The following is a 24,059-nucleotide window of genomic DNA, read 5'->3' as shown; positions in this document are numbered from 1 at the left end:
GATTGGCGTACTTCACTTAGCATTATCTTCTCCAATGACATCCATTTACCTGAAAATGCCATGATTTTATTCTCGTTTATTACTGCTTTATCCCTTAACACATACAGTGATTTACTGTTGTCTAATAAATTAAGTTCTAGAATCTGATCCTCTTTAATAGAGTATTTTTTGGGGGGGGGTACTGGGAATTGAACTCAGGTGCACTCAACCACTGAGCCACATCCCCAGCCCTATTTTGCATTTCATTTAGAGACAAGGTCTCACTGAGTTGCTTACAGCCTAAGTTGCTGAGGCTCTCTTTGAACTCAGGATCCTCAGCCTCCCGAGCCACTGGAATTATAGGCATGCGCCACCGTGCCCAGCAGAGACAATCAATCTTATTCCCATCTTTCTGTGATAATTATTTTGCATTCCCTTATTGCTACATATACAAATTATTGCCACTATCAATTGCTGTGTTCTTATTTTTGTGTAAGAAAAAAGTCAGGCTTTTCATGTGTTTCCTTTAAAAATCTGCATCCATACTTAGGTCATATGTGGCTATCTCCCTGTATGCATTCAACTGACAATGAATGAGATATACAGTACTAGTTGTAGTTTTGTGGATCAAACAACTATTTGCCTGATTACTTTGTCACTATTAGATATGAAAGGGCAAATGATGTTATGGAGAACCACAGATGAGTACTGCAAGAGTATGGAATCTCTTATCTACTCTATAGTTTTTTGTTTGTTTGTTTGTTTGTTTGTTTGTTTTTAATTTGAAACCACAGTGCAATCCAGGATGTGACCAAATATATCTTACCAAATTTGCATCAAGGTGAAACACAAAGTCCTATTGCCAAACACAAATAGGAATGGACAAGCAGAAGGAGCCAAGATATGATGTGACAGGAAGGCAATCCTATAAGAAATTCCCTGAGGTGGAGCCTAGTTGCTTACAGAAGCTTTTTATACAAAATTAATGGGCACTAACAGAGGTATACTCACAACAGCGAAACAGGTAAAACTAGTTAGTGAAGAAGTAAGGCTATGATCCAAGGGGAAATTATAGCATAGATCTCTACATCATTACCCAAAATATATGACTGCATTAAAATAATCGAAATAAAACATATTCAAATAACACACTGAAACAGAACAAAGTATATAGCTTAAGATATAAGAAAACCATATTCCAAAAAAATGGGAAACCTGCTATTAGTTTTTAACAGACCCCATCCAGAGTGTGATAAATAAAATAGCTTTCTATAGGAGGAAATATTATAATGAAGATTTGATCAGGTTGACTAGTGTGATCAGTGAGTGAGAGGATTCTGTCAGAAGTTATTTCTCAAAGGATCAGTATAGGAAAAGTGTTAGCAAAACTCTTTCATTGCACAAGATTTTGACTTTCGATTAAACTTGACATGTCTGTTTTCCTTGTCAATCTAATAGAGATAAGATCATCAACTACATTGTTTACACACACACACCCCAAGTCTTCTGATTGGAAAATTACACCTTGGTTTGAAGGAACTAAATGTGAACAATAAATATCTTATGGAGACTACATACATTGGGCCACCCTGAATGTGGTGACTCCTCATGTGCATGTCCCTTAACTGGATGCTGGAAGCCATGTCTACAAAATTATTACAAAAGAAATTGGCTACTTTGGGACATGAAGTTTCCATTCAAGGAAGATCACACCTTCACCCTGATGTAAATCTCTCCTCTTTGCACCTTACTCTGCAGCCTGGACCAAGAACTTTGCACAAGAGAAAGACCTGACATTGCTCTGTTGGTAAGAATAGGCTGATAGACATGAACCTGTGAGTCTTGAAGTCTGACGGTTTACTAGAACACTGGTGGGCACTGCAGTCATGGATACAGATCTTCTACTTTTTAGACCTGTAGGGAAAGCTGGGGAAACAGTCAAAGCAAAAGGATGACTTAGCTCATTTGGTGATGACTCTGGAGATCTGAGATCAGTCCTGAACAACTAAAATTACAGTTTCAAATTTTTTTCAAAAAAGTACTACATGGAGCCAGGCACCCTGGCATGTGCCTATAATCACTGATACTCCCAAGGCTGAGGAATAAGGATCCTGGAGTTCAAAGTTAGCCTCAGCAACTTAATGAGGCCTTATGTCTTGCCAGATCCTCTCTCAAGACAAAATATAAAAAGAAAGGGCTGAGGATCTGGCTCAATGGTGAAGTGCCCACCTAGGTTGATTCCCAAGGAACAAACAAACAAAAAAAAAAAGAGTACTACATGGAACTTAGAAGGAAGAAAGAAGGAATCCTCCACTTCACAGGGGGTGTATTAAGTGCCAACTGTCTCCAGCAATGCACCAGGCATCTTAAATGTTAGTTAACACTTAAAACAGTCCTAGAAGAAACATATGGATATCCCTACTTACCAATGAGAAAAATGAAGAACACAGAAAGTAAATATCTACTTTATGTATCAGTCAATCAATGGCTAAGATGGAAGGTCTTTCCGAGACTAAGCTCTTTTATTTCTTTAGACTGACTCTCATTGATTCTTGCATGCTCCACCCTGCACCCTCTGCTAACTATGGGGAGAAGGATCCCTTAGACCCAGGCTTCAGATGACCAGCCTTACAAGGGAGTATTGCCATAAATGTCTGTTTCAGCTTGTTGTTCCCCAGAATGAGAACAAAAGAGTGGCCAACAAGATAAAACATTGTAAATATTTCACCAACCATCTGAGCCATTTTAGCATCTGGTAGGAAATGAGTGGATGACAAAATTATAAAGGAAATAAAGTAAAGTAGGAAGAGAAGCAGGAAGGAGAGGATGATCCTGGTAGCCCTCTCGTGGGCCTCAGTACTTGGATCTCTAGAACTGGTGCCATTTTGCTGCATCTGCCAGGTGTGTCTCCGCAGAGAGAGAATGAGCAGAACATAGGCAGTCAGGGACACAGTTAAGGGAGGGACGTGCCACAGATTCCCAAGAATGTGGATCAGATGATATTCACTTCTCTTCTCTCTGAAGTGCTCAGTCACATTACCTGTGCTATCAATTCCACGGAGCAGAGAATTGATCTTAAATTCATTGAACAGAGACATGGTACTGCAACATGACAAAAGCAGTGTACCAAACAGCATCCATACAACCACCCTGGAAACCCTCCACTTGAGCCAGAGGAATGCAGGGTGGGAGAAACTGGCGATTTTCAGGCAGTAAAGGACACCAAGGCAGGTTATAAGCCATGTGCTCAGGTAGTTTGTAAATGTCCAGAAAATGTCAATAATTTGCATTACTGTTCCTGAATCATGAGTTTTGTAAGAGAATGTTATCAAAACACCATCAGTCAAGAAAATCCACAGAAGAACAATCCTGGAGAGGGCCAGGCTGGTGATGATGAAGTCAGATAAGGAGATTCTCTTGCTCCTGAACAAGCTTCTGCCATTGACCAAACCAATGAAACCATTCCCCAGATTTCCAAGAATGAACTGGGTGATAATCAGAACCAGAAACACCCCCTCAACGGCTCCCATCATTTCAGCAAGCAGGCAGCCCCGATCTTTGTTCTTTCTGTGAATGTATATAGTTTCCTTGCTGATTTCAAGTTTTTTTCTGAGAATCTATTTTGTCTTCAGCTTGCTTCACTGTACCTGTCTCTGGTCTCTGCCCAAGTTAGTCTGCCATACAGCACAGTTTACTGAGTCCTCTCTGGCTCTGTCAGGTTGTTTTGCTCTATTAACAGATGACATGCAGTGTCACTTTAATCTATGAACCTAAACTCAGCAGCTCTTTGCTGAAATGCAAATAGAGTAGTGTCCAGTGTCACCCAGAAGGAAGACATCCGGGTCACAAAGAATATGGAGAAAGTGGACTCAGTTTCAAAGGGCACAGGGATGGAAGCCACTCAGCACAGAAAGCATCAAAGAAGCCAAAAGAATCACTCAGAAGCATGAAAAGCCTCAGTTCCTATGAGGAGGACTCAGAGACATACAAACAGAAGGGAAACATCAGAATTCTACCACAAAGCACTAGCCCTCATCCTGGAGGAAGGGTAAGTGCACAAAATAATAAACAAAAAAATGAGTAAAATAATATGCTAGTCTATATCTTTCAATATGCTTCTGTCTCACAAAATTGATTTTAAAACCCACTAATACGTTGTGATCAAGACTATTTGGAAACAATGTCTGATGGATGAAGAAGGAATCAATGCCATCAAAACACAAAGCAGAGAGGGCATGGACATTATGCACTGAAAGACACTTTTAAGTCTCCTCAAAAGGATGTCACAGAGTAGCAGATGATAAATCTCAATGAGATATAGTCTCATCTGAACAGATGCCAAGGAATCCCTCAACTGAGCGAGGCAAACCTCAGCAATATTGGCACCATGTTGTACACAATACACCTCAGGAGCACTGGAGAGCACTCAGGCATAAGTTCACCTTCATGACCCTTTGCTTTCTCAGGCCAATAGGAGAACCTGGCCCACCTGCTTCCTGACCTCTGTGCAGTGGAATCACAATAAGGTCAGATTCTCTTGTTTCTGGAGTCCACTAACTAGACCTTACTCCAGTGACCAGGATTATCCTACAACCTACCCTTGTCCCTGTTCAGTTTTCTCATACTCTACGTTCTATAGATTGAGATCTTTTTCATATCTTACAATCTCTTTCACATTACATGAGAACAAATAAATATAACACTCCTCTAGTCCCATTGGAATTATTCAATGAGGACAAAGCTCAGAATACACAGCATGTTCAAATACATGTCACATAACATTTCATGTGTGATCATACTTTTTACTAACTTTCATAATTTCACCCCTTCCACCTCAAAACTATCACATCCGAAACGACTTCTCAGTTGATTCCCACTTTAAAAGAATTAACCTTTCCTTCCTTATTCTTGCCTGTTTCAGCAAACGTTAACATTATCCAGTTCCTTAAATCAGGCACCACCTAAGAATTAACTTGATTTTTCCCTTTCCTCTCACCCTGTATCCACCCATCAATGACTTACACATTTTAATTATAAAATATGCCTTGGATATTCCATTTCTATAACCTCCATCCTACTCCAAGATGTCATCATCTCTCATCTGTACTAATTGATGCCCTACCAACATTTCTCCCCATTTCTTGTCTTCCCCCATAATATATTCCCAACTTAGCTACAAGAGTGGTCTTCTCAAAATGAAAATCTGATTGATCATTTTGTTTTGTTAGTTACTACTTCAGTCACTTCCCACTACCATTACAATAAAATATATACTCCTTACATTGCATTGTATACTAAGGAATCTCCTCTGGGTATCCTTTCATGCACCAGTTCAAGGCAAATTTTACAGTATCACATGGTTTGTGTTAAATAACAGGCTGCATTAAATGGAAACCTGCATCATCAGTAGAAATAAGACATAGTTCCTTCTTGTCCTCTTATTACACACAGGGGCCAGGGCACTGTATGGTTTGCAGCAATCTTCTGTGAGCTGATGGAGATACCCCATCTCCCCTGTGTCCTTTCTTGAAGGAAAAATGTAAAAGGAACCACATCAGTAGGCAAATAATTTTCTTACTGTCAGAAAATCTGGACATGAGAATTCCATGCACTATTGAAATAGAAGGAATAGTGATGATCATCATTTATTCACTAACATAATAGACTACCCAGGCTAGAAAATAATAAACATACAGGGTATATAATAGCGCTACACAAAATAAACACCTGTAATTCCACCATATATTTCTTCCTCTCCTGCCCTTACTTGTTTTCCCCAAGTTTCCAGGATAACTCACCTTGAATATTATCATTCCCTTTTACTTTTGAAGTTTCATCACATGTACCAAACCATAAACAATTGACTTGTTTGATACTAATCTTTATTACACTAAGATCGTCTACACTCTTCTCATGTTGTCTCACTTCATGTATATCTAAAAGCTATTCCTATTAGAATGTTAACTATAATTATTTTATACAGTTGCACAATATTCCACTACATGAGTATTTATTCTTGGTGAACCTTTGGGTTGTTGTCAGTTTTTTACTATGATGTACATTGCTGCTATGAGCACCCTTGGACATTTTTCATGGGATATATTCAGCAAGCATTTCCTTCAGGGTATATGCCCTAAAGGTAGAATAATTGTGTGAAATTTCATCAATGACAAAAGACATTTTCCCAAATGGGAATGCCAATTCACACTGCCTTCTCCTGTGCATGTTTCCACTGATCTACAGCATCCTCCTTCACCCTTAGCAAATGTTGACATTTGCCACTCTAGAAGGCTTAACATGAAATCTCATTGTGGCTTTTGTTTTCCATTTCCTTAATTGTCAAAGGGAACCTCTTTTACATATATTAAGTCATTTGTATTTCCTTCTGTGTCTTTGCTCATTTTTTCCACTGAGATTTTTCTCATTACTTTGTAGGCTTTTATGTGTTTTAAATAATTATATTTCAGTTATATGATTGCAAGTATCTTCTCGGCTTGTGACTTATTTTTTTGCTTAACAGTGACTTATGATAAACAAAAGCTACTTTCACTTTTAAAAAATCCATATACCCAAATCATAAAGACATTGTCCCTTTTTTTCAACTTTTAAGTTTTATATTTTACAAACAAATTCAAATAGCCAGATATATTTTTGCATACAGTATACAGACTTTTTTTTTTTTTGGTATGGATGACAAATTTCCTCAAATTTATTGAATATACTTTAGCCACTGATTTATAATCCCACTTTCGTCAGCTATTATTTCTACATAAGCATAGTCTGTTTCCGGACTAGTCTGTACTACTTTGGGATTTGTTTATTTCTGTATCAATAGTATACCATATTAGGTTTAAAAAAAAAATACTTGCCAACTGAGAGAGCATCTACTCCATTTCTCATTCTTCATGAGTGAGTATGTTGTTTGTTCTTTGACATTTGGTGAACATATATTTAGAAATAATTTGTAAAGTTCCCTCAAACTCCTGAATTCTTCTATGAATATAATTCAATAAATTTCTATAATGTTCACCATAGAGATCTTGTACTGTAGACTCCTTGCAAGTTCTGGTGCTTTTAAATGGCACCTTTTTAAAAATTACAAAATGGTGGCATTTGTTGACATAAAAATTACATTTTCGTTGTTTATAGCTGGCACCTGAATACTTATTTCCAGCAGCTCTTAATATCTATATTCATATATAATCATATTCAATATAATCAAAGCACTTGTGAATTCTAATAAAACACTTTTCCCTTTTCCTCTTTCAACAGCACTTGCTAGAACCTAGGTAGAGGTAATTTGTTAAAAGATGTGGTAGAAGACATGCCTATCTTGTTTTAAAAAAAATTAATGTTTGAGGCATATTTTGCACATTACCTTCATTTCCAAATCATAATGCAAACATTGACACCTATCATCACAGAACACCATTTTCTATTGCTCACTTCAGTTCCTATTTTAAACTTGTCATTTGGGAGTTTTCCCTTTTCTGCAAGCCCAATGCTATGGACTGCACTAGGTCACTGCCACATTCCCCAATTTGCATGCTGAAGTTCTAACCACCAACATAAACCTCTACCTTGTGTTTGGAGATGAAGCCCCTAAGAAGGTAAAATTAAATGAGGTTTAAAAAAAAAAAAAAAAAGGTGGGGCCCTAAACCTCACAGGCACACAAGAGTTCATGTGAGTGGAGTGCACAGCTAGATGACAGACATCTACAAGCCAGGAAGCTTCACCAGAAACTGCTGGCAGTGTCATGCTGCCACACCAACCTCAAATCTTCAGCCTTCAAAACTTGAGAAAATAAATCGTGGTTTAAACCCAGTCTATGGTGTTTTTATATGGTAGACTATGCAGACTAATACACATAATGATGCAATAATAAGTATTTTGTACTTTGGATCTGGTTACTTTGCAGTGAGAAGCCTCGGTACTCTCCGGGGAGTGTAAGGACAGTACTTCTATTCTTAAAATTAAGTGCTTCTTTATTTAATGGGGAGTTATTGATTAGGGGTCCTCATTAGGGAGTACACACAAAATGAAACTGTATAACAAAAAAGTAAGATGTTATTAACTCTTTCTAAGGCTAACTGCTAAGGTCTGTGTACTTTATATGCCCCAGTGTCCTCCCCAAATTTATGAGATGTAGGATAAATATCTAAAGGATTATGTGATCAGAGATAAAATTTTACTTCTATTTTCAGTGGAAGGTGATATAACAGAAAGAAAGGATAAGAGTAAAGGTAAAAATGTATAAATTAATAAGGATTAGTTTTAACTGCATACAAATAAGTGGCTGAAACAAGGAAAAGGTTTATTTGCATCTTCCAAAGAAGTCCAGAGGTAGACTGTGCAGTACTGGTCACATGGCTTCAGGAGATCACAGATCCCAGCTTCTTCCATCTTCCATCCTGAAGATTGCTGTATATTCAGGATGTCTGCTACAGATTTAGGCATCACATCCGCATTTGAGATAAGAAAGATAAAGTCAGGGGATAAGGATCTGGAGAAACACAAAGTATGAGTCTCCAAATAGCATTACTTCATATAAGAATTTTCCTGGAAGCTCCAAGAAATGACTTCTGTATATAGTCACTTGGCAAACCCTAACTACCAAGAAAAGAAATGTAGTACTTAGGGTGAGCACAATGACATAACTAACAAAATACTGGTTCTGTAAATATAAAAGACACAATGGAGACTGAGTAGTATGTTCATTTTGTTTATTGTTTATATTCTAGGAAGCTTGGACATTTTGGAGCCTTGTAAACCCAGAGAGGGGCTGTTCCTTCCAGGATTAGTTATTTCCTAGAATTAGCGAAAACACATCTTTGATATGCAAAAAAAAAAAAAAAAAAGAAGAACAATTCTAAATCCACACACCCTCTATTGGGTTTATCAGCCCCTCCCTTGTTTACCCTAGAGAGAGCCAAGTATCTGACAACTGGGGATCATACCTACAGCTCAAAATTTGTTGAAATTATTCAAACTACCTAATCCTAAACTTGCTCCGCTAGCCTACTCTGCTTTACCTGTTCCTTCCCCATGAAAAACAAAACAATGCTTTGCCCTTTTCCTTTATGCTTCCATACCCAACCCTGGTGCTTCCTCAATTGGGCCCTGCATCACACTGTATGCCTCTCCTCTTAGGAACTCTAAGCAAGAAAAAACTTATTTTAAAAGCAGTTGTCTCCCTGTCATATTATCATTATGTAATTAAAACAAATTCTAGATAAACAAGCAACTAGAAATCTTTTCTACAACAGAAATCTGGAATCCTGAAAATATTTGAAACTTATCTCACAAAACCTGTTAACAATGTGTTTAACAGAAGTCAAAAACAAACCCTGTTCTCTTCCAAATTCAATTAATGTAATCAACACCCTAACAAATATCTGCTAAAAACTTTACAATTAAACTATGTTCAAAACTCAACTCAATATCTTTCCTCCTCTCAAATCTGCTACCACATCCCTATTCCATAAACTCAGAAGTATCACTATCCACACATGTATGTACCCAAGAGGAACCTCAAAATCATCCTTTATTGCTTTTTCTCTTACTAGATCCTATATGTAAGAGAAAAAGCTATAAGTTATTCTCCTTAGTATTTCTAACTCAGGATCTGGCACAGAACTAGAAAACAAACTAATAATTTGTTGAATCAACCCAAATCCCAGATGTCCCTCAAGTTGTCTCTCATCCCCACTCTACTCATCTCTCTCTAAGCTTACTGTAGGAACTTCCTAACCGCCTCCAGGCTGTCCCCCTTCTAATGCATCCCCATGTTTTTGTTGTTCTCTTTGTAAAGCATAATTCTGATGAGATGTCCCTATTTGCAAACCATCTATGGCTCCCCTTTGCCAAAGTTCTCTGCAATCTTCCAAGACCCTTTACCATCTAGCCTGAACCCACCTTTTTTCATCTTTCAATGCCTCAAAAACTTTTAAGTTTCTGAATCTCTGATCATGCTATTTCTTCTACAAAAGACTAGCCTATCTTCTCCTGTGCTTCTCCTCACATACTTAGCTGCAAAAGTTTCTGCTTATCCTCTTTCCCACCCTCATCATCCTAAATTCTGAGTTCCTTCATCACTGGAGTCTTGTTACATTCATCCCTACATCCAGGTCCTTTAGATGTGTATGCCCTAAAGCAAGTGTCCAACTGACTTTGGAGTTTAGAAAGATAACTAGATTGATAATTGTAAATAATCTTGGGAAATGAAACACAACCAAAAACATCATCAATGTAGAGTAAGTACTCAGTAATCCATGGAAGTTAATAACAAAAAAAATTACAATGAACTATTCTAAAGTTTACAAACTTTCATAAATATCACATGAGATTTGGTAAGATGGGCACAGTGACAAAAAGAATTATGTGCCTTATTTAAAATAACTATAATTTCCAGGTGTGGTGGTGCATACCTGAAATCCCAGAGACCCAGGAGGCTGCAGCAGGAGAATCACAAGTTCAAAGCCAGCCTGAACAACTCAGCAAGACCCTACAAAACTTAGCAAGACCCTGTTTCAAAGTAAAAAGGATTGGAGATATGGCTCAGTGGTTACTCAAACCCAGGTTCAATCCATAGTACCAAAAAAATAAATAACTACAATAATTACAGTCAACACATACTGAGGACTTGTTGCAGGTCTTATGTATTAAAGAAGTTACAGGTACTGCAGTATTTACTGTGCTCTTGACAGCAGGACTATAAGATAGGTACTATTATCCCGGTTTTACTTGCAAGAAAACAAAATAACAATCGAACCAGCTGGTGAATGGAAAAGCAGGGATTCAAATCTAAGTGTGTGACTGTATAGCCTTAACTCTGAACTATTATTATTATTAGAAACCACATTTATTTTTCCTAACAGGTAAGACACAGAAAGTAAATGTCAACCTGTGTGGTAAAACAGAGCCTGAGCTCCAAAACACAGCAGAGAGCAAATAGACAAAGAATAAGAAAATAAAGAGATGTTTTATTATTGTGACTACATAATACCAACAACCTAAAAAGCTATTTGCTATTCTAGTATGTGGGACTGTGGGGCTGGCACAGAAGCAAATTATAGTAATGCCTGCCAAAATTCTCATTCTCTAAAGAGTAAACTTGAAAAATCCCTGAACAATATTCTTGACAATTAAAACTCTCAATTAGGAAACAATGAAAGAAACAAACTGAAGTTACTCTAATCAGGAAAGAAACACTGCTCAATACAAGGAAAGCAAAAGGAATACGCTAAGATGCCATGGTAGAGATATTAACTGTGACATAGGATCATCAGACCAAGACTCAGAAAGACTAAGGTTTAGGTATTTCTCCTTTACTTGAAACTCTTCTCCCAACCAAAAACTATTATTTATTCGACTCTTGGTATGATTCCAACACACCCTGCACAGGGTATTCTTCAGGTTAGCAGTGGAAGAATGTGGGTATTAAGGCCAGTGAAGCCTATCAGTGTAAACCAAAGCAGACAGTGCCAAAAGTCAAATGCAAACGTCACATACCTCAGCTGAAACTCTGGGTATGCCTAAGATACATGGCTTTGACAAGTTACTTAACCTGCCTTTTACTTTCACCTATAAAATGGAGATAACAGAACTTTCTTCTTAGGATAATAGTTAAATGGAACAATGATAAAAAGTAGTGTCTAACACATACTAAGCACTTAAGAAATGTCAGCCATTAATATGATTATTGTTACCTCTTAAGAGATTTCCCTATAACTCATTCTCATTAACCCTGGGGATTACTGCTTATTTTCTTTTTTTTTAAATATTTTATTTTTAGTTGTAGATGGACACCATACCTTTATTTTATTTTTATGTGATGCTGAGGATCAAACCCAAGGCCTTGCAAGTGCTAGAAGAGCACTCTACGGCTGAGACACAACTCCAGCCCCAACTGCTTATTTTCTACAATGATTTTCTTCCTACTACCTCCCCCAATGTTCACAGTATATAATGCAAACCAAAAAAAGAAAATAAATAAAGTGATCCTGCCTTCATTTTCATGTCAATATTTCACTACAACTGAGCACAAACATGCAAAGTTGCTGCGCTGGGTTGAAGCAGATTGGGGCAAAAGGGTAATTTGAATAAAATAACCCTGCCTTCAAGAATTATATGATCTCTTTTGGAAACAAAAGCAAACACCCTTTAATTTTTCCTGAGCTGTAAAGGATAAACTGTAACCCATTTAGCAATATGTAATACCCCAAAAGCCATAGAAAAAAAAATGTGTTTGATGTTTCTGAACATTAATCACATAACAATTTTTTGAGAAATGATGACTCAAAAGAATTGTACTGGCAGTAAATATGATTTTCATACATGCTGGTCTTTAAAATCATCCTTTTGGGTTGCACACACACTATTAAAAGGTGGATAAAGTAAAGGAGCATAAGATGCTAAAATACAGATAACTGGGAAAGTATATGGAAGTTTTTCTTATTCATTCCAGTATATGAAGCAGTACTGGTAAGTACAATAATCCTGGTTTGGAAATAATGGCAAGATGTTTTCCCCAAAATGAAAATATTTTTATTACTATTATTATAAAAGTAATATATGCTTATGTTGTAATACATACACATACACAAGCATATATAATAAGAAAAACCACACTTATAACACCCTATCCAGAAGTAATCAAAACATTTCAATATTTCTCCTTCCAAACTTTTTAAAGCTTATACTCAGTTATAACTTTTCAAATATGGGATAACATCACACATGTTGCTTGGTACTTTTTCTCCTACTTTTTGACATATTACGCTCATCTTTCCATTTAACATGAAATCTCCAAATGAAAATCATAGGGCAATTTTCTGCAGGTTTGGGCCTTCACACCATGAAAAAGGGAATTAAAAAACCTGAAGTTGGGCTAGAAGACTCCTACAGTCTGTAAGAGCTATAGGAAGTTTCTCAGCAGATGGGGAAGGCAGAGGTTATGATCCAGTCTATCTGATTAGGGACAACTGGGTCTAGCAGAATCAATATGCAGGGAGGGGACTCAACCTGATTGAAAGTTGATTCAGCCTCATGGTTTTTCAGGGACAGAAGGGTAAGAGGCAATTTCCAGCAGAAGAGTTTGGAGAAGATCTCCTCAGCTCACTGAGATGATCCTGAAGGATGCACTATTATGCTACTGAATCCTAGAATCAGAAATGCTCTGGGTTGGTAATTAGGCTCTTTTGTTCATTATGTGATTTTCCCAGAGCACAGATTTATCATTTTGTCTAAATAGACATGCTAATCTGCCTAACTTCTTACATTGAAAAAATATAAAATTGGCTTTGCTGAGAGAAGACAAAGCATTGCTCAAAGGATAATTTTTATAATTTTTCAATGCTGCTTAAGGAACACAGTAGCAAAAAGGAATGATGATTATATTACCACGCAGATCAATGTGTGAGCTTAGACATCAGAGTTAATACTGTGATTAGTGGTTCCAGCTGCAGAAAGAAAGACAGCTGATAGGAGGAAACAGTAACCTTCTACTGTCCTGGGCAAGGCTAAGATAAAGCTAAGGAAACTTTCTTAAAGCTAAAGAAAGGACAAGCAAGGCTAAGATAAAGCTAAGGAAACTCTCTTAAAGCTAAAGAAAGGACAAGCAAGGCTAAGATAAAGCTAAGGAAACTTCTGAGGGAACTTCCCCCTCACAAGTTCAGGTCAGGAGGTTAGCTCAATGGTAAAGCACTTGCCAATAGCAGGTGCAAAGTGTTGGGTTCAATCCCAGAACCTAATAAAAAATAAATTAAAAAAAGACCCTCACCCCACCCCTTGAGAATTCTAGAAGAGATTTTGAAAAGAATACCAAAGTGGGGCTGGGAAACAGAGAATAATGAAACCAGAGCATCTAGAGATAAACTATTTCAATTGAAGTTATATTCAGGTCTCTACTGCTGGTAAACTATATCTCATAAATGTTACATCTAAACTGCCCTAAAGCAAGAGATATGAAGAAGAGAGGTTATTCTTGAAATAGTTTTAGGTTAAACACTAACCACTGTTCAGCAAACACCTTCAAATTGAACTAAAGGTCAATATCCCACTGGGATCATTCATCTGTCAACATTTATTGAGTGGCTCTTCTGAGCTACATACTGGTTAAAGTAGAGGTACACAGAGAAGATTCAGCACTTGCTTTCAAATGTGTGGAGCAAATAGGTAAGAAAGTCAACATTTACAACTATGGGATAAATGCCTAACACACAGGAATACTTAATATATGCTGAGTGGCTGAACAGTATACTGTGATAGAAATGTGCCCCAAAGCAGAAGGCCTTCCAAAGGATATTTATCCTTTTGTTATAACACAGGTAAATGAACCTCAAAGTTCACTATTTTGAAACTACTCATAAAAGAATAAACAACCAGTACACACAAAAATTGACAGGAGCTACTGATGTTTATGCTACAAAAAAGGGAGAGACAGTGACAGGAAAAATATTATCACTCATTTATACAAAAGAGCACTTTAATTCTTGTCCTTAGAAACTATAAAGACTATACATGATTCAGAAAGGGAACTGTACCAAACAATGGTCAAAGAAGAATCATCCATTTTATGCCTTTTCTCTTGTCTGGTCACTCAGAAATATAATGTTATCTGTAAAGAAGCCAAAAGACAAATATTAATTTCAGAACTCTTTTCCATTTCACTTAATAATTCCTCTAACATATACATACTTTAGTGCTATAATAAGTTTTCCAAATGGTAAATAACTTTTGCTGCATTCATGAAAGGTTAACTAATTAGGCATAAATAGAGCTAAAAATTGGGCTTCCCAGGCCGTTTGTTCAACAATTCGCCTTGTTAGAAAAGCTGAGGTATCTGTTTTTCTTGAAGACATAAGATAAAATCATCCCAACAAAAACTTCCTGTAAAAAAACTGGTCACAAGTTTGAATGTCTGCTGTGTTCAACAGAGGCCATGACACCAGACAGCACATCCTCACAAAGAAAAGGACCAATGCACATCATTTCATATGCTAGGTATGAAGAAAGGAAAAGGTTCCCATGTGGCCTTGTTAGTGTTACAGATGTTTTTAAGTAAGTTCAAAAACTCACAGAAAAATTTTGTTCTTAAAAAATTTTAAGACAGAATGATTTTATATATCCATTTTGGGTGAAAGCTTTATAATAATTACTGTAGAAATAAGCATTTTTATCTGAAAACATCAGACATTACTCTGCAATGCTATTCCAGAGGGAGTTAGCTAAGGGCAAACAAGGGAAAATAGATAAGCATTATCTCCTGCATAACTCCAAAAATTTCAGATTCCTATAACTATAAAATTATCCACAAAGTAGACATTACACAATGACCTGTATTTACAATATCTGTTCATGACTTCATAACTGCAGTCTTTCCAAAATAGAATACTTAGGTATAGAATGGTAAGTCAAGAAAGAGATTATAAGAACTGAAATCACTATACAAAGCCAACAGTGCCATCCACTGGTGGCTACTTTTAAGTTCCGGTATGATTCCTAAGAAAAAAAAATATGGCCTATAAAAGAGGTCAACCAAATTAAACTGTTTTCTTAAATTCAAACAGAAATGAAGTTCTATTCATATTTACTATCAGTCATCAACATATAGTTAACTGATCATGCTAATGACAACTGATGACAAGAAAAAAATCAAAAGATAATCTGAAATGCTTCTATTTTGCTTGGTTCATAACACCCAAGAGTTTGAACAATCTAAAGTTTACTCACAAATTTAGTTTATCATAAAAAATAAAAGAGGATAGGAAAATACCTATGCTGGTTTTCAAAATCATTTTACTTTCCAAGAAACTTACTAGTAAGTACATATAATTATTATTTATAACAAATTATAATATCAACATGTTGTTAAGACATGAACTCTGGAGCAAAGAGAAAGAGGAAGACAAAAGGAAATCTGTCATTAAACAAAGAATTAAGACATATAGGCAAGCTCTCTACCACTGAGCCACAACCCCAGCCCATAGTCAAGCTTTTAAAGAAGAAAAAAACAGTTATTATCACAAGGTTCTTACCAGCTATGATTGTTGTTGCTTGTCGCCTCACATTATTTTTATCCATGTATTCACCATAGTCTATTTTTCCTTCCACATAAATCCGAGACCTGTTATAAATAATTCACAGTTTTTATTCTGGAAACTCTAACACGCTTTACAAAGAGTCAGGTCAGGAGTGGTAATGAATACACACTAAGAATTAAATCTATAATTATACATAATTCCGTTTTTTCTATCACTTCTTAAAATTCAAAATTAAGAGTACAGAAACATAAAGTATAGACAGACTTGATATGTAAAAAACAATGTTTTCATCCTTCAGCTATTTTCTTTATAGGAGTTTTTGAAAAAAAAATTTTAATCTTAAGCCAAAATTAAAAGAAATAAAGGGGTAGCCTTAAGATTATAAAGACATAAGACCAATTTAAGGGTATCTATGAATCTCTAGGACTGATTTCCAAAATGTGATTTTACTTAACCTCTGGTTTTAGACTTCCTAACAGAAATGCTGATTTTAACTTATTTATCAATTATCTTCTATAGTGAAATTGATGACTTTACTTCTAAGGGGCTTAGATTATTAAAACTCAAAATTGAGGTTTTCAGTTTAGCATATCACTCAGAGTCAATTACTAAGACAATTTCTACACTATAATATAGAAGACTGAGCTAGATGACAATCATAACTGTGATTTTAAAGGGCAGAAAATTACTATGACAGCACCAGTTCTCAAAGTCCACCATCACCAGAAAAGTGAAGCAAAATATAGAAAGACAAAACAAGTGAAATGACTGGATATCAAAGAAAATACACATGCACGCAGATTCATGAATCAGTAGGTAAAATTGTAAGTTGACATTTTCCTTGAAATACCCTCTTACGTGTTTGTGTACACATGCATACACAAGGACGACAATGGAGATACATATGAAGAAAAGGTATGCTTTATTGACAAAATTTCTAATCATTGCTGAAATTATTTCTATTAAATGTTTTATTTCTACAAAACAAGTACATTTCTAAACAACATAACTATTAATGTAACTGCTGTTAAACACATCCATTTGTCCTGAGAATTTGGAAAAGACATTTTTATGATAATTAATCTAAGCATTACAAAGGGAACTACTAAATCTATAGAAAATTACCAAATATAAAATAAATATTGAGAATAACAACTCAGTGTCAGGCTTCAGACATTCCAGATCCTCTACTAGGAATGTCATGTGAATGCGAAGAGAAAAAGACTACCTACCTCCAGGATCCCTGATCAGAGAGGCACAGGACCTGCTGCAATTGTTCAAAAAGCACATGTTGCGGTGGCAGTTAAGGCACTGGTCTTATTTCCTGCCCCAATCTACTGCTATTTAGGGCATACATAAGGTATGTATGCCCTAAAATATAAGTTCTTAGAAGACTAAGATTTTACATGCCTTTGAATGAGTCACACACATAGCTACATTCCACGCATATAGTATTAAGAAAGTACAGTACTTCTTAATATAAGAGCTCAAGAACAAAGGAGTTGTTACATGTTCCTTGCCATGACAACACTTGTTATTATTGGTTCTTTAAATCATTTAATCCAAAAGACCTTCCTTTTGTAACTTACCCCTTTTTCACATACTGATATGCTACATCTCTAAGGCCTGGCCGAAATACTGATATTCTATGCCATGTTGTCTTTTGACTGATGTCACCTAAATCACAAGAAAAGGAAATATTTACAATGCTAGCAGACAAAACAAATACCAGTGGACAACATGCCAGGAAAATCAAACTCACAACTTTTTAAAAGAACAACAGAATGAGAAAAGATAAACCTTATCTGAAAGTAGCTTATCTCTATTTAAGATAACTGGCAATAAATAATTTCTATTTATTGATGATAAAATTAAAACCCCAGGCTTTTATACTTACCCATTTGGTATTCTTCGCTCTCCCCTGATCGCCACATCTCATTTGTTGCTAGAGAAAATATTGTTACTGGATTTTTCCCTTCTGCCTGTCTCAGGACCGGGTCCTGACCTACTCGCCCAAGTAACTGCACACGATTCAGAGCTGAAAAAGGAAATAAGACTGAAAAAACTGCTGTACCACCTCAAAATCTGTACCTTGAAGTGCTAAGTCCCAATGTGATATATTTGGAGGGGGACCATGGGTCCATGATTTGGTTTAGATAAGGTGATGAGGGGAGCCTCCATGATGTGATTTATGCCTTTATAAAAGGAAAAGACCAGAGTTGCTCACTCTACCATGTGAAAACAGTAAGGAAGCTAACACATCTGCAAGCCAGGAATAAGGCCCTCATCAAGAGGCAGGTAAGGCCCCAACCATACTGGCACCCTGATCTTGGACTTCTAGTCTCCAGAACTGTGAAAAATAAATGCCTATTGTTTAATCCACCCACTCTGTGATAATTCATTATGTCAGCTGAAGTTGACATTTAAAGAAATCTAAACACCTTAGATTGAGAGAATTATCTAGAAAAGGAACAGTTAAAAATATCATTTCAACTTTAATCTCTGAATTAAGTAAAACCCAAATACTAGCAATAAATAAAGCCAATAAAGGAAGATTGGCAGCAGGGGAAAGAGATTGCAAGAAAGAAGAAAACAGAAAGAAGCCCCACAAAAAAAAAATTTCAAATTCTTTATCTTATGTATAGCATCTTTTTTAAAAGAACGGTCTGTAGAACTAAAACAAATCTGAGATTTAAAAACCTTTATTAAAAAAAGAAATATTTCTGTGAAATAGTATCTTTCACAATTTAAAATAACCTTAGAAGACACAGACAACCAAATATGAGAAATTGTCCAGCAGGACAGTGACAAGAGTGAGTAGTATCTGGCTGATAAAAAGGGTCCTGCTGGGTGCGATGGTGTATGCATGTAATCCCAGCAGCTTGGCAGGTTGAGACAGGAAGATTGAGGGTTCAAAGCCAGCCTCAACAAAAGTGAGGAGCTAAGCAACTTGTAAGACCTTGTCTCTAAATAAAATACAAAGTAGGACTGGGAATGTGGATCAGTGGTCAAGTGGCCCTGAGTTCAATCCCCAGTTTAAAAAAACAAAAATAAAGGCCCAATTTATTTAAAAGAAAAAAAAAAGAAAGAAAGAAAAGAAGGGGGCACACAGCCTGATGGGGCAAGCAACCTAAGAAGCAAATATGGCCAAAGCCATAATGGTTAACACAGTTTAACCCAGCACATTTCTTCTATAGCACTTTGAGAATACTAGAACAGTACCATAAGTAACACTGCAAACTTAGAAAATGACTACTTACATCTTTCAAGAACAAAACTGCTTGCTACTTCAGACTCATGTCTTACAAACTGATGAAGTACCTGATAAACAAACAAGCAACATGGCTTTACTTTTTTAGAAAAGGCAAATGCAAAGAGAAGACCTGCTCACATTTGTTCATTACTTAGGCAATAGTTTCGAAGAGTTCCAGAAGAGAAAAGCTTTTCCATGTTCTTTCAACATACAAAGCCAAAAAGACCAAGCAAACACTTCTGGAGCAGCATACCACAGAAGCCACAGGTATGAAGAAGGTAGTGGAGAACATATCCAAGAGTTAATTTATAGTCCTCTGTTTCTTTTGTGGTAATCTTTGTGATTATGGCACTTCTGTGTTTGCACATAAAACATAAAATCAAAATTGTATGTCTTCCACAAAGGAAAGCATCACAGTAACTGTAAATCTAATCTGTACCCAAGAGTTGCTTCCAGTTAAAAAAAATCCAGCTTTCATTAGCTGGAGACATAGAAAAAAGCAAAAATTACTTTTTACACTCAAAAAATAGATTGACTTTTTAAAAATAAAAAAATAAATATATGGTATATTATTTATATTTTGAGTACACAATTTAGAAATTAAGAAACTTAGATTTATCTAATATGGGTACAGACTCACTACATCATTAGACCAAAGAAGAGGAGAAAAAGAAATAGTACTTTATAATTAATGTATTTATAAATACTCATTAATAACATAAAAAGTAATTATCAAACTACTGCTAGGGTATATATAATAAAAACAATGTCATTACTTAAGTCTCACTCTTAGCCACAAGAACAGAGAATGAAAAATAGGTTAAACTCCAAAAATAAATAAATAAATAAAACAATACATTCCAAAGCCAGGCACAGTGGCACATACCTATAATACTCAGCAGCCTGGTAGGATGAGGCAAGAGGATTGCAAGTTCAAAGCTAGCCTCAGCAACTTAGCAAAAGCCCTAAGCAACTCAGTGAAACCCTGTCTCTAAATAAAATACAAAAAAAGGGATTGAAATATGGCTCAGTGGTTGAGTGCCCCTGAGTTCAATCCCCAGAACCAAAAAAAAAAAAAAAAAAATCCGTATATTCATCACATGAATATTTTTTGGATATACAAAAGGATAGGTTCCAAAGTCAGGCTCCCTATAGGAGATAACTCAAATATGATTAGCCTAATGTGTCTCACTTAAAAATTAGCAAAAATGATGATGAACATCTGCTTCACAAGACTATTGGGGAAAAAACCACACAGCTTCTATAGTGGACTTGGCCAGTTGTAAAGCTGTATAAATATCTGATGGAAAACTTCATGTTTTCAGTGTTATCAAGGAAAATAACATAAGATAAGCAAACATGGTTAAGTACAAAGATATAGCTATCCAAGTCACAGAGTCATCAGAAAAGGGTAGCCACTGCCACATATTAATCACAGATATTATTACTGAATACCAACAAAGAGCTTTACCTTATCAAGTAACTCTAAAATTAAATATATAAATTTTGTAAAATTATCCCCACTTCAGACCCAAGTAAACTGAAGCTCAGAGAGTGAGGAACTTGCCCCAGATGTTGTACGAAATAAGTGGTAAGTAATGACTAGAATCCAGGGTTGTCTAATAACAAGGTTGCTGATTTTTCCCACTGTCCTCTGCTGCCTCAAAGATACTTTGTTCAAGGTATAGTCCTACCTTTACTCCTACCTTCATAAGGTAGGAATATACATCACTGGATGCAGAATTCAGAGTGCTAGACATTCTATCAGAGAAACATTTTTCAAGCAGCAGTATTGTTAATATAAAAAGCAGAAGAACACCACCAAATGAATACCCACTCCTGGGTGCTGTGAGTTATATAAGCCTATCATAAATTTCAGGATAGAAGGTGGATAAGAAAACAAACACAGTAAGTTACAACATACTAGAGACTCAAACTGCTAACTGGTAACTGAGTCATAAGCATAGCAATATACTAATTTAAGTGGTCAGAGAAGCCAAAACTCATAAATCTTAAAAAATAACAATGTCTTACATTAGGCACACATGAAAATTAAGAACAACTAAAAAAGTAGAAATATGGAAATTATTTAACTTATATGACTTTTAAAATTAAATTTTAACTTCTGAATATTTGATCTTAAAGATATCTTAGTACTATAGTATTATCAAGATAGCAAGATAGTAGTAACTTCTTTTGGTTTTATATTAGGAATTGAAACAAGGGGCACTTTACACCCCCAGCACTTTTTTTTTTTTAAAAGACAGGGTCCTAATAAATTGCTATGGTTGGCCTTGAACCTGGAATCCTCTTGCCTCAGCCTTCCAAGTAACTGGGATTGTAGGACTCAAGTCACTGTACCCAACTAGCAATAACTTTTCCATGTTTCACATAATCTTAAAAGGTTAGAAGTACCTATAAGTTAAAGTGGGGATCTAAGACTATAAAATCAAATTGACAATTGGTCAAAGATGTCAATAGATTTCACAGAGGAACTGATTCTTCACTAGACTTAATGGGAGGATGAGGAGTCATAGAGGTATTATTAAGGAGAATCCACAGGACTTGGTGCCCAAATGTGGTAAGGAAAAGTGGTAATCTAGATAATATGAATCAAAGATGACTGGGATGAGGGGATGGATAAGGAGCCAAACTGCTCAGAATGAAACTGAAGGTAGGCAACGTGAATCTATGGTGACGCTCAGAGCTGAGCTGTCCTCACTGTAGAAGATGAGGGAAGCATTTAGTAAAAGGAGATAGATGGTGAGAAAAGAAACTATATGTCTCATAGAAAAAAATGCTGAAACAATGATTGTTATAGTCTTGTATCACTAAAACCTTAAATACTCTCTGATCTATATTCAAGTTACACATTTTAAAAATTAATGATTCTTATTACGTAGGTGAATAAATTTGAAAATTTTTGTTTTAGTAAACATTATTTACACGACAAAATTCATTTCTGAACTTCCCTGTCCAGTGAGTACACACACAGGTGATGGGTAGACTTAAAGATCTTTTGCCCCCGCAGTCAAAAGCCTACAGAAATCAGATCATTATGGCTGATCAAAGTACAGTTTAGCACTAATACAGAAAAGTGACTACCTGTAATACAGGTCTTCGAAACATGGCTTCTATTTTCTTTTCTTACAATCTAAACTTAGCTTTTCCTGAAGAAGAAAAAAAAAGATAAATTAAATACTGCATCTTATAGCAAGAGAAACATATTGGCTAGTCCTACATTCCTAACTGCACTCATAATTTTCATGCACTTCTAACTTGCGCCCACATCAACATCCCTGCCCATTTGAGGATCCCCTTCCCCCTCCAGAAACCTCTTTTCGAGCCCACTTAATTTCCTCTTCCTCCAACCCGTATTTTTAAACTCTGGTTCTAAATTATTCCCACTTCCAATTCAGTCTTCTCAAACTGTATCGAAACACAAGCTCTCGGAGCAAAGATTGCCTGATTAACTCACTCCCATATTCTAGACTCCTAAGAGTGCTTAACACACAGCAAGAGCTCGATAAAGGACTACAATCTGAAACCCGGTGCTGCTGCAAAAACCACTACTTCCATTCCGGCTGGCAAAGGCCAAAGTGCCCCGGAGACCCGCGAGCGCCGGGGAGGGACGCACGCCCTTTCCCAAACGTGACACTCCCACCTAACAACTTGGGAGAAACCGCAGAGTCCACGCCTCGAGAAACTCGCAGAAACTCCAGAAACTCGCAGGCACTCGAGAACACTAACACACGGCTCGCGCCCTTCCTCACACCCTCCCTCGCCTGACTCGCTAGACCGGGCAATCCCCACGCGAGGGTCACTTCCGGTGCACGGAAGACGTGACGGTTGCGATAGGAAGGAGAAAACAGGAAGTCAGAGGCGTGCTCCGTAAAAATGCTGCCGGTCAAAACTGCGAGAAACACGTCCTTTCACTTAGGAGTTCCGGGAAGTTTCATTCCAGGCGGAAAAGGATGCATCGGCGCCGCCAAGCGGTGAGTTGCGGCGATTTTAAATTTCCAAAGGAATGAGGTTCCCAGTGCCGCCCAACAAGGGAAGAGGTAGTGTAATTGAGACTAGAAACAAAACAAATGCCCCAAGCCTCCTGAAGCCGTAAGCAGAAAAATGAAGGAATGTAGAGAAAGTGCTGAGGCCTCAAAATTCAAGAGGGCGCCAAAAAGAAGAGGGCTGGGGTTGTGGGTCAGAGGTAGAGCGCTTGCCCAGCATGCGTGAGGCAGTGGGCTCCATCCTCAGCACCACAGAAAAATAAAATAAAGGTATTGTGTCCACCTACAACTAAAAAATAAATTAAAAAAAAAAAGAATTTCAGGTATGGGCATCCAATGATAGAGAACAGGGTTTGCAATGCTTTATCATAAATAGGAAGCTTTGGAAAGTTTTGATACTGTAAAAAAAAAAAAACATTCTTTGAAAATTTGAATCAAGTTTTCACTTTGCTTTTAAAGTCAGTTTTTCTAAAGTCTCATAACTGTTGGAAAATTATTATAGCACTTCTGCCTAAACTGACAACTAACATGTATTTTTAAGGTGGTTCAAAAGCAACTTTAGCATCACTTTAGAGTTATTGTGGTTACTTTTTAATTAAAAAAAAAACTGACAATTTTTTTAATGTAATTTAAGGTTGAAATTGTACAGATTTAATTATCCAGGCTGGGAGGTTAACATTAGTCTTTTAGTTATAATCCTTCTACAACCTTAGATAAATGACCTGTTAGAGCTAGACCAGTAGAGCACAGAGGTATTTCTCTAAATCTCAAGATTG

At 36.5% G+C, this 24,059-nt stretch overlaps 2 protein-coding genes across 3 annotated transcripts; both read right to left on the bottom strand.

Moving 5' to 3' along the window:
* Positions 1-388: 388 nt before the first annotated feature.
* On the bottom strand, positions 389-10,498 carry LOC101955900 (taste receptor type 2 member 3). The gene is made up of 2 exons (XM_078040673.1): positions 10,408-10,498; positions 389-8,421 (listed from the first exon to the last, which is right to left on the bottom strand). The coding sequence occupies exon 2, from the start codon at positions 3,510-3,512 to the stop codon at positions 2,562-2,564; it is 951 nt and encodes a 316-aa protein (XP_077896799.1). The 5' UTR covers positions 3,513-8,421; positions 10,408-10,498; the 3' UTR covers positions 389-2,561.
* On the bottom strand, positions 8,687-23,119 carry Ssbp1 (single stranded DNA binding protein 1). Of its 2 annotated transcripts, XM_040291344.2 has the most exons (8): positions 22,941-23,119; positions 22,382-22,446; positions 19,284-19,344; positions 17,921-18,061; positions 17,613-17,700; positions 16,018-16,106; positions 14,524-14,597; positions 8,687-10,504 (listed from the first exon to the last, which is right to left on the bottom strand). In XM_040291344.2, exons 2-7 carry the CDS (start codon positions 22,403-22,405, stop codon positions 14,554-14,556), a joined length of 447 nt encoding a protein of 148 aa, XP_040147278.1. In that variant the 5' UTR covers positions 22,406-22,446; positions 22,941-23,119; the 3' UTR covers positions 8,687-10,504; positions 14,524-14,553. The 2 variants fall into 2 exon arrangements, with proteins under 2 accessions (XP_040147278.1, XP_005332497.1); XM_005332440.5 differs by lacking the exon at positions 8,687-10,504 and having other exon boundaries at positions 14,448-14,597.
* Between the last annotated feature and the right edge of the window lie 940 nt (positions 23,120-24,059).

The sequence above is a fragment of the Ictidomys tridecemlineatus genome, chromosome 2, assembly GCF_052094955.1.
Source record: "Ictidomys tridecemlineatus isolate mIctTri1 chromosome 2, mIctTri1.hap1, whole genome shotgun sequence".
In the NCBI taxonomy this organism is placed as follows: Eukaryota; Metazoa; Chordata; class Mammalia; order Rodentia; family Sciuridae; genus Ictidomys; species Ictidomys tridecemlineatus.
This window is presented reverse-complemented; position numbering and strand designations above follow the sequence as displayed.